The sequence below is a fragment of the Nanorana parkeri genome, unplaced genomic scaffold (genome assembly GCF_000935625.1).
Source record: "Nanorana parkeri isolate BGI_ZX_2015 unplaced genomic scaffold, ASM93562v1 scaffold89, whole genome shotgun sequence".
NCBI lineage: Eukaryota > Metazoa > Chordata > Amphibia > Anura > Dicroglossidae > Nanorana > Nanorana parkeri.
In genome coordinates this window covers 1839003-1849681 of record NW_017306357.1, presented here as the reverse complement: position 1 = coordinate 1849681, position 10679 = coordinate 1839003, and the positions used below count along the sequence as shown (strand labels likewise).

Below are 10679 nucleotides of genomic sequence, written 5' to 3'. Positions count from 1 at the left end.
GGGACGGCCGGTCCGGGTTCAGTCGGACAACGCCACGGCCGTGGCGTACGTCAACCATCAAGGCGGCACGAGAAGTGTGGCCGCGGCTCGGGAAGTGGAGAGCATTCTGTCTTGGGCGGAGACGCACGTTCCGGCTCTCTCCGCCGTGTACATTCCGGGTGTGGAAAATTGGCAGGCCGACTATCTCAGTCGCCAGTCGGTGGACCCGGGGGAATGGATGCTGCATCCGGGCGTCTCGCCTCAATCGGCAGGTCGATCGGTTCGTGACCGTCTTTACCGTTACTGGCTTTGACGGCGTGGCTGTTGAGAGCCAGGTGTTGAGAGATCGTGGTCTCTCGGATGCGGTCATCTCTACGATGTTGCGGGCTCGCAAGCCTGTGTCGCGTAGGATTTACCACCGCGCATGGAAGGCTTATTTCGCCTGGTGTGAGTCGGTGGGGTTTCCGCCTCGTTTGTTTTCCGTTGCCAGAATCCTTGCCTTTCTACAGCGTGGTGTGGATCAAGGATTGGCCTTGAGTACGATCAAGGGCCAGATTTCGGCCTTGGCTGTCCTCTTTCAATGACCGATAGCCTCCAACGCCTTCGTTCGCACTTTCCTGCAGGGGGTTACGCGTATCGTTCCTCCTGTTTGCTCCCCGTTGCCACCGTGGGATTTGAATCTGGTGCTCTCGGTGTTGCAGGATTCTCCCTTTGAGCCTCTGCGTGAAATTCCGATTCTGACTCTGTCTCAAAAAGTGGTCTTTTTGGTGGCGGTCACCTCGGTCCGCAGGGTTTCGGAATTGGCGGCCCTCTCTTGCTCATCCCCGTTGCTGGTCCCGCACCAGGACAGGTGGTTTTGCGGCCCCGGCCGTCCTTTTTGCCAAAGTTGGTTTCGGCTTTCCATCTCAATGAGGACATTGTCTTGCCTTCCTTGTGTCCGAAAACCATCCACAGGAAGGAAAAGGCGCTACATTGTCTGGATGTGGTCCGCGCCATCCGTGTTTATTTGAGTGCTACAGCTGCCTTTCAGGAATCGGATTCCCTGTTTGTCGTTGTGGATGGGCCTCGGAAGGGCCAGGCTGCCTCGTCAGCCACCATCTCTCGCTGATTTCGCGACACGATTTTGCGTGCGTATGCCATTAAGGGGCGTGAGCCTCCTTTTTCTGTTACGGCCCATTCTACAAGGGCTGTTGGGGCATCTTGGGCGTTTCGTCATGGTGCCTCCGTTTCTCAGGTCTGTAAGGCCGCGACTTGGTCTTCTGTTCACGCCTTTGCCAAGTTTTACAAGGTGGATGTTTTGGCATCTGCGGATGCTGGTTTGGGGCGCAAAGTGTTGCAGGCGGCCGTTTGAGGGGGAAATTGTTGTTTTTAGTTGGGTTGTTGTTTTCTGTTGGCCCACCCCTCTTTTTTGGTACTGCTCTGTGACGTCCCTACAGTACATGATCTCCGATCTGTTCCCTGTGTCCTTCAATGAACGGGAGAGAAAATAGGATTTTGGTACTCGCCGTAAAATCCTTTTCTCTCCGTTCATTGAAGGACACAGGGCCCGCCCCTCTGTGTGGGTGTGTACTCCTTTACTGCTTGTTGCTAAACTGGAGACTTGTCAGCAGGTGGGGGGTTTGGCCACCAGCAGGGGCCGCCCCTAGGCTGTAATTGGTCTTTAGTTTTTTGTGCCTAGCGTCCTTCTCCTGCAGGTGGCGATATTACCCTACAGTACATGATCTCCGATCTGTTCCCTGTGTCCTTCAATGAACGGAGAGAAAAGGATTTTACGGTGAGTACCAAAATCCTATTTTTCCTTTTTTCCAGATCCCAACACCTCCAGCGGATGAGGATAGTGACTTTGTTGTGATAGAACACGAAGACACCAGGTCACCACAGAACTCAGATGAAGTTTATTCTCAGTTGTTGAAGCTTCTTCATGAACAACATGAGGTACCAGGCACTGATCCTCCCAATATCATATCTTATACTTTTATGCCTAAAGCTCAGCTCCAGCCACAATTTTTCTTTGGATGTTGTCAAATTGGTGTTACTACTGTCTGTGTTCCCGCTGGAGAGATTCCTCTCATTTTGGTCTTTGTGACAACCTAATACACTGCCACACAGGGTGCCACCAGCACACGATGCTAGAGTAAATTGGTGGGGACCCAGAGAAATAAAAAGATAACAGAGGTTCCAACCTTTTCCCACTGCAAGTTGTTTTTGTTGTTGTTTGTGCCTCTGTATATATATTTACAGCTCTGAAATAGGTTACACTACAGGGGCTTCACGGACTGTCACCATCCTGTGTTTTTCTCCTAGAAATGTTTGCGGTACTCTAAGCAGTTTACTCAGATGGGAAATGTTGCAGAAACCACAAGGCGAGTAAAGAGCCTCTACATTACAGTCACCAGATTGTCATAGAATGTAAGGTGGCCATAGACATTGGGAAACGGAGGGACGTGTGTGCACAAGTCATATTGCTCTAAGATGATGATAAACAGGTTTTCTGTCTCGTCCATTGAGAGGACATAGTAAGTCTTAGACCTTTAGGTTATGCTGCTGCCTGCGAGAAAGTAGTCTCTGCACCCAGAGGTGTTCCAAGCCCAGTGTAGCCGGTGGGGAATGGCAAATGTGGACCTACTTGTCTCTAGGTTGAGCAAACTGGATGGGTTTGTATCCAGTTCCAGGAATCCGGTGGCGGTGGATACTTCTGTGACACCGTGGGATCAATGTACCTTGATCAGTGCTCTGCTCCACAGGAACAAGATGGCATGCATTTCAGTGACCCTCATTTCTCCAGATTGGCCCAGTCAGATGTGGTACGCCGACCTGGTAAGACTTCTCACACATACGCTGTAGGCTGTGCAAGTTTGTCTTGATCTGCTGTCTCAAGGACCAGTTTACCACTCTGTGTCTCGGTCACTGGCTGTTTGTCCATTTTCCAAGGGATTGAGTCTGGGATTCCTTTAAAGCTCATAGCTAGGAAGTTACCATCGGATGTGGAAGGGGTACTATGCTTGGTGTGTATCTAAGGGCTTTTACCAGGAGTTTCTCCATGTGATGAACCTTGTCCCTTTTTTGCAGTTTTTCTAGCTCAGCACTTGGCTCTTAGTACCATCAAGGGTCAGCTGACCTGTCCATTTTGTTTGAGACCTTTGGCTTCCCACTGCCTAATGAAGGCCTTTGTGCAGGGGGTCTCTCATTTCCCCCAGTCCCATTTTCCTTTGACTCCCTGGGACATGAATCTCCCTCTGTATTTATGATCATGCTTTTGATACTGCTTTGCTACAAAACTGAGGCATGCTGATAGCCTGTCATACCCTGGGCTGGCCTGAAGTTTTTTCCTCTGCCAGATTTCTGTAGGTGGCAGTATAAACCAAAGGTTTAAGACTTCCTGTGTCTCTCACTTAACTCCAAGAAATAGATTTTACAGCAAGTACAAAAACCCTATTACTTTGTTGTATTATGTTGTTATTCATCGAGTATCTTTGACATATTGAGAATATGTAGAAAACATTTTGAAAGAACTCCTTGTGCCAAATCTTCAGCGATGTCTGACATTGTGTTCTTGTGGCAGGTTTGAGAAAATGGCAGATGAATGCAAGAAGAATTGTGATATCCTTCACCTATCACAAGCTCAGGGCCGGGATCCACCTGACTATCATTTTGAGGACAAGACGTTGAGGATAGTCCGGTAATTGTTTGTATATTGATACTTATTATGGAGAATGTTGAGGAGCAGTTCAGGTCAGATGTTCAGGGCAGACCAAGCACCAGTAACTGTTCATGTCAGACCGAGCACCAGTAACTGTTCATGTCAGACCAAGCACCAGTAACTGTTCATGTCAGACCGAGCACCAGTAACTGTTCGGGCAAGCATAATCAGACCAAACACCAGTAAATGTTCAGATCAGGCAAAGGGCAGAAATAACACCAGCACCTCTTCAGGTGAGTCATTGGTCAGATCTAACACCAGTAACCCCAATAACTGTTCAGTGATAGTCTCCAGGTATTTCTCTCTTTTAGAAGTGGCAGAACATCAGAAGGGAAGTTAAGTGTTTGTTTTTCAGACAGATTGTGCTTTTTTTAAAATAACTAACGATGATCCTTCTGTCCCAACAGAGTATTCTCGGAGCTAAGTAGTACAGAGATGCTGCTGATTATAGTACGAGGCATTAATCTGCCAGCCCCTTCAGGTGACATTCTCCTTGTCTCTGTCTCTTTTTTTTTTATACCTTACAACTCCCCCCGGGGAGAACTCTCTGTTCTTCTTTGTTGTTTGTCATGAAATCCAGAGGAAAGTGTGTTTGTCTAGCCCACATCAAATGTTCTTAACTTCTGTTTTGGGAGGAGAGGTGTCTGCACACCACGAGTCATGTCCAAGTAACGTGTAGTGGTTTTGTGTATTTTGTAATTATTATGATTAGAGCGAAAATCAAACTGAAAAAAACATATTTTTTTGTCAGGTTAATATGGAATTTTCCTATTTTGTATTCTTGTTTATATCCAATAGGTGACACTCTAAGCACCTTTTTAAGCATTCCTGTTGCAATAGCTAATTTGTGGCATTGCTCTCTGCTGTGGCATCACATGGCTCATATCTAATAGTGTAAAACAGCTGAGTTTTTAGATTCCTATGTAGCATTTGTATATCCCTTCACTATATACTCATCAGAGACAGCTGCTTGTGGTATGTGGATGCTTATTTTGCACCAGTCCTAGTTCTTCTACGCATGCTGGAATAGTCTGGCTGGGTCTTGCATATCGAGTGTCCCATCTTGCTACCATCTTAGGGACTGTGTGGATGGGCTTTGAGCTTGTGTCAATGGCATCAGTTTGACATCAGTTTAAAGGTGCCCATACACCTTACAACCATTGGAAGACTTTTGTCTTGCGATGGTTGTAAGCTAATTAAAAGCTTGTACGATCTGCCCATCTTGGACAGGCAGGTCATACTTGCGATCATCGCAAGCCCGCCCCCGGCTTCCGATGACTGCAACAAGGGGCGGGGTTCCTATGACTGAAAACGAGCAGTGTGCACGTGCGTACACCGGCCCGTTCGGCAGTTGTCGAACAAGCAAGTTGTCGATTCTCGGCGGGTTTTCAAACCTGCTTGTTCGAAGGAAGGCGTGTGACCGTACAGTAGAAACGGTCGCACGCCTTCCATACACTTTGCGATTATCGTACAATCGCTGGATTTCCCGAGATTCTCGTACGATAATCGTGCAGTGTATGGGCACCTTAAGACTGTTCTGAGATCAATCAGAATTCCTCAACAGGTGCATTTGATCTACAGTTAACCTGCTAAAAGCAGGTTTTGCATTTCTATAGACTTGTATAGGAATGCAAAACCCACTTGAAGTGAACAAAAGCCCATCAACACAGGCCTTTACTGCACTGGAAGGGTGTCAGCTGCTGACACTCTGTTGAAGAACTTGACCACAAGTTCTTCAGCTGAACTTTTTCCCTCTTTATTTCAGGGCTGTCCAAGACCGCCTTTGAGGGCCATTATGTTTTAGGATTTTTGTTACACACAATAAAGAAGTAAGATTTCTGAGTCGGGTCTCCATGCTCTGGTTTGTGCATGGCCCTCTGAGATTGGAGTTGGTCAGCCCTGTGCTTTGTGCATGCCAGGCAAAGCGACAGGTTGACTTTAATGCTGTCTTCCCAGGTAGTCTTCCTTTTGCTTCCCCATCTCTCTGTTCAGCTGTCAAGGAAAGGCATCCCTGTAAGTTTACAATTGTCTCCCGCTCCCTTGTGGCAACACTGAGCCAATCGCCAATGCTGTCAAACGACATTGGCCACATCCTTCCCCACTCCCGGTAGTACCATTTTTTTTTTTTCTAGTGGCCAGTGGCTGAACGGAGCAGCAGGGGAGAGATGGAAAGGTGGATATGTTCCACAGGAGAGGAGAGCATTTCCGATTTTGCTAAACAGTTTGCTGAAAATGCAGCAGAGTACAGACTCTAACAGGCTATGTCCCTCAGACACCAAGGCTGTGCTGTGCCATGTGTCACCATACAACTCTATGTTTCATATGTAGTTTCTTTATTATTTCTTGCTCACAGAGATCCCTTCATGTTATTTTTATCTATAGTGTCACTTATCTAATGACAACTCGCCAACTCTGTTAATCTTTTTCACAGGAATAGCACCCAACGATCTGCATGCATTTGTGAAGTTTGATTTCCCATATCCAAGCACGGTAAGAGGTTTGGGTGGGGCTGACTCTAAGGCGTCATTCACATGTGGCTTAAGGCTGCGGCAAGAACGTACAGGTTTTTGAGGCAGAAATCCCAGGCGCGTCCTTACAGATGGGACAATTGAATCACAGGCTGACAGCGGCTGCATCTGTGAGTGGCTGTCCCCATGTTATTGTACATGGAACGATTACCCGCAGTTCGGGATAGATAATTGTCCCTAGATGCAGACAGATTGTGTAAAGGGTCAATCATCTATTTCAAACCGCAGGTAAACGTTCCATGTACGATTTACATGCTAACAACCACTCACAGATGCAGCAACTGAATGACATGCTGACAATGGCTGCATCTGAATGGACACACCTGGGTTACCTGCTGCAAGAATCTGTAAGTTCTTATCGCAGGAATCCCCAGCCGCAGCTTGTGAATGTAGCCTAACCCTCAAATCTCAAACTCTCTGAGAATTCTTTGTGGATTTTCTAGAGCACAGGTGGTGGGCAAACAGAATGTTGCCGCAGTTCAGTCCGCAGTATATTTTAAGACTGGACTCTTTTTTTGGGAGCACCCCATCTCATGCTTCTATTATTACTCCTAATTATTATGTTTTGGAATTTAGCTGAGATTTTAAACCCTGTCAATATTTGTGTCTTGCAGGAACAGCCACAAAAGAATAAAACCTACGTTGTTAAGAACACCAATTCTCCAGGTGAGATTTATTGAAGTATGGCTGTGCCTAGCGCAGCATGTTCATGATTGTTCCGAGAACTAAAGCCACCGCTAGTCAGAATACCGCTGTAGGCAAATTATACTCTCTGTCCAGAGGAATAAACCAAGCTGACAATGACTTTCTGCTTGTAGATAATATACTATGTCTGATCTATACAGCATGATTGGTTGCAGCGACTTCACGTGGCCTTTGGTGGAACATGTATTTTTTAATTCTGATGAACAGAACTTGGGTGTCCAGTTTTAGTCTTCATTCAGTGTACTTGTGTAGGCTTTCAGCACCCCCTCACTACAACTTCTTGTAGGGGGAACCTGAAAAAAACCCCCAAAAAAGTGAAGATAGAATTGCTAAATCGCCTCAAAGTGAAAATTTCTGTTACATGTCAGCAGATCACATTATGAAAGGGGGAAAAAACATTTCGGGGAAGAAACAATGAGTGGAATTTATCAAAACTGGAGCAGACCAAATCTGGAGCAGCTGTGCATGGCAACCAATCAGCTTCTCTCCTTTTTTTTTCCAAATCTTAACTGAAGAGAGAATCTGATTGGTTGCCATGGGCAACTGCTCCAGATTTTGTTCTCTCCAGTTCTGATGAAGTCCCCTCATTGTGTAATCATTTGGATTTTCTTAGTGAATTTCCTTTGTGATTTATAGCAGTGCTTCTCCATAAATATATACTTGCAAGGGTAATCTAAACTTCTATGTTTATAGTCAGATCATGCCACACATCTAACTACCATAATGGTCTTTTATACAGAGTATGAACAGTCGTTTAAACTAACTATCAACCGCAACCACAGAGGCTTCAAACGGCTGGTTCAGGCCAAAGGCATCAAGTTTGAAATCTTCAACAAAGGGTGAGTGACCAGCACTGTGACGATGGAATGAGAGCCACGACCTTTCCCTAAGCTTTAACTAGTGTTATCATCATCATTGTTGCCCCATATAATATACCAGTGACCAGCACTGTGAAGGTGGACGGAGAGCCACGACCTTTCCCTAAGCTGTAGCTAGTGTTATCATCATCATTGTTGCCCCATATAATATACCAGTGACCAGCACTGTGAAGGTGGACGGAGAGCCACGACCTTTCCCTAAGCTGTAGCTAGTGTTATCATCATCATTGTTGCCCCATATAATATACCAGTGACCAGCACTGTGAAGGTGGACGGAGAGCCACGACCTTTCCCTAAGCTGTAGCTAGTGTTATCATCATCATTGTTGCCCCATATAATATACCAGTGACCAGCACTGTGACGATGGAATGAGAGCCACGACCTTTCCCTAAGCTGTAGCTAGTGTTAGCTTTGAAATGTTGTAACTATTAACGTTGTCACCCCACTTAATATAAATATCAGAAATGTGCTGTAACCCCCCTAGTAAGAACTGGCTCCTCAGTCTTGGCTGATAGAAGAACACAAGGCTTGCAGGTGTCCTGGCCTCCCAGGAGTTATCTGTAAATAATGGTTGGTGGGGGTTGTATTGACCGTTGTCATCCAACTTGGAGCATACTCACTTTCTGAACGACAGCAATGAAATGATCTAAGGTTCAGAAGGTGCCTATCTCATGTGCAGCTAACAGACTTGTTTTCTTGATTATATGTTGTCTCAAAATAATGTCCTCTCCTCTTCTGCAGAGTATTCTTGTTCAGAAGCGATAAACAAATCGGGACTGCAAGTGTTAAACTGGACAAGTTAGAGACACAGTGTGAGATACGAGAGATTGTGGAGGTAAAGTCACTTTAATACAAACATTTAGTAAAACAAAAAGGATACTTTCCCTTTACAGTGATATGACACAGTGACTAGATTTTACATGAGAGAAAGCCTAGTGAATCATTTTGCTTTCTACCCCAGAGTTAGGCATGTCCTAATAATCTTCTCATTTCAGGTGTTTGATGGAAGAAAACCAACGGGGGGGAAACTTGAGGTAAAAATTAGGTTGAGGGAGCCTCTCAATGGTCAAGACCTCCAAACGGTGACAGAGAAGTGGCTGGTGATGGACCCTATTACAAGGAAGGTAACGGCATCTGGTTGCTTAGTTGGGCAGTTGAATCTCAGTTCCCAGTTGGGCATAGAATCTCTTTGCATTATAAAAGTGGGATCCCCTAGGGGTGAAGGAGCTACAAGTCATGTCTGGACATTTGTTTAGTTTTGCAGTTTAAGACCGCAAGAGTTTCAGTCCTTGAAGTTGGTGGTAGGTTGCTTTGATCCATATGCTCTATTTTGTAATTGAAATCTGATGGAAATTGCTAGAACATTATTTGTTCTATGACCATGAATGGGCCAGTTAGATGAACCATTGCAACTCTCTTGCAAAGATTTTTCGCTGCTTTTTTGGGGAGGGACAATAAAATGTGTTCCGGACTTTAAGAAGACCCTCTATTGCTGATGGAGATTGTTAGGAAATCTCAGTACAATGGGTCACGTTGGCAAGTACTTAGCCCCATACACACTGCTCTCTCCTCAGACAAGTTTGTCTCTGGTCTGTACATTTTAGAAAACACTTGCCCTTGCCTAGGGCTCTCTGCCTGCAGGGCATATGTAGTATTTATATGTAATATTTCATATTTACCTGACCGGTATTAAGGTGCAGGGATCTGCTGGCAGAAGCAGTCAATGTTCTGGTGGCTCTGGGGAATCAGTACATCCTCATCTAAGCCTTTCCTCCCCTGAAATGTCTTAATTGTCCGCTCCACGGGGTTAAAATGGAGGGCATGCTGGTATTCCTCATTACTCTGGATTGGCCCAGGCAGATGTGGAATGCTGACCTAGTAAGACTTCTAGCAGACGCACTGTGGGCCCTGCCAGACCATCTGGATCTACTGCCATCCTGCCTCTTGGTTGCTGGCTTTAACAGCGTAACTTTTGAATCCCAGGTTCTAAGGGAAAGGGGCATCCCCGAGTCTTTGATTCCTATGATGCTAAAAGGGCCACTTAGAAAAAGGTCTATCATTGGACATTGAAGGTGTACTTAACATACTTCCAATTCTTTGATTAGAACCTTTGTCCAGGGTTTCTTCCGTGTGCTTCCCCCTGTCTGTTCCCCTGTTACTTTGTAAGATCTGAATCTGCTTCCCTCAATGCTTCAAAAGCCGCCATTTGAATCTGTTAGATACATTCCTGTCTCTATTCTCACCCACAAGGTGGCTTTCCTTGTGATTATCACCTTTGTGAAGTGAGTAAGGTGGTGACCGTATCTTGCAATGAACGTTTTTTTGATCTTGCATAAGGGACTAGGTCGGGTTGAAGCCCGGGACTTCCTCCTTACCTAAGGTAGCCTCTGTCTTTCCCACACCCAGGAGTCCATTGAGGGACTCGGGTCACATCCCTCTGTGTTTCCGGTCATGCTCTCGGTCCTGTTTGCTACAAAGCTGAGGCATGCTGGAAGTAGGAGGGGGATATACCCTGGGCTGTCCTACAGTTGTTATATTTGCCAGTTTCCAATCTTCCTGTAGGCTGCAGTAAAACCCAAAGGTTTACGACTTTCTGTGTTCCTCAATGAACTTTAAGAAAATGATTTTATGTTGAGTGAAAATAAAATCATTTTACAAGGCTCTTCTAGCCAGTCCAGTGATATGATGATGGGTCCTTCTTCTTTACTGGTAGTGGGAGGACCTTCTTCCTGCACCTGAGTGATGCTCATGTAATGTGTGAGCACAATTCAGTGCAGTAGTACTTTGGGGGCAGGTTGCTCAAAGATGTCCCTCCATTCACGACAACCTGGTCTCAGGAAGTGGGTTGAATGAGTCCTAATAAAACAAAAATGGGGGGGGGGGGGGGGA

The 10679-nt window shown here is 45.8% G+C and overlaps 1 protein-coding gene across 1 annotated transcript in view; it reads left to right on the top strand.

Moving 5' to 3' along the window:
- CC2D1B (coiled-coil and C2 domain containing 1B) overlaps window positions 1-10679 on the top strand; it is a 36332-nt gene that overhangs the window by 24952 nt on the left and 701 nt on the right. The window contains exons 16-24 of the mRNA XM_018552458.1: window positions 1789-1914; window positions 2284-2342; window positions 3542-3658; window positions 4087-4160; window positions 6111-6169; window positions 6822-6873; window positions 7652-7751; window positions 8532-8625; window positions 8786-8914. Of these exons, the coding sequence (XP_018407960.1) occupies window positions 1789-1914; window positions 2284-2342; window positions 3542-3658; window positions 4087-4160; window positions 6111-6169; window positions 6822-6873; window positions 7652-7751; window positions 8532-8625; window positions 8786-8914 (810 nt within the window). The remainder of the gene's footprint in view (window positions 1-1788; window positions 1915-2283; window positions 2343-3541; window positions 3659-4086; window positions 4161-6110; window positions 6170-6821; window positions 6874-7651; window positions 7752-8531; window positions 8626-8785; window positions 8915-10679) is intronic.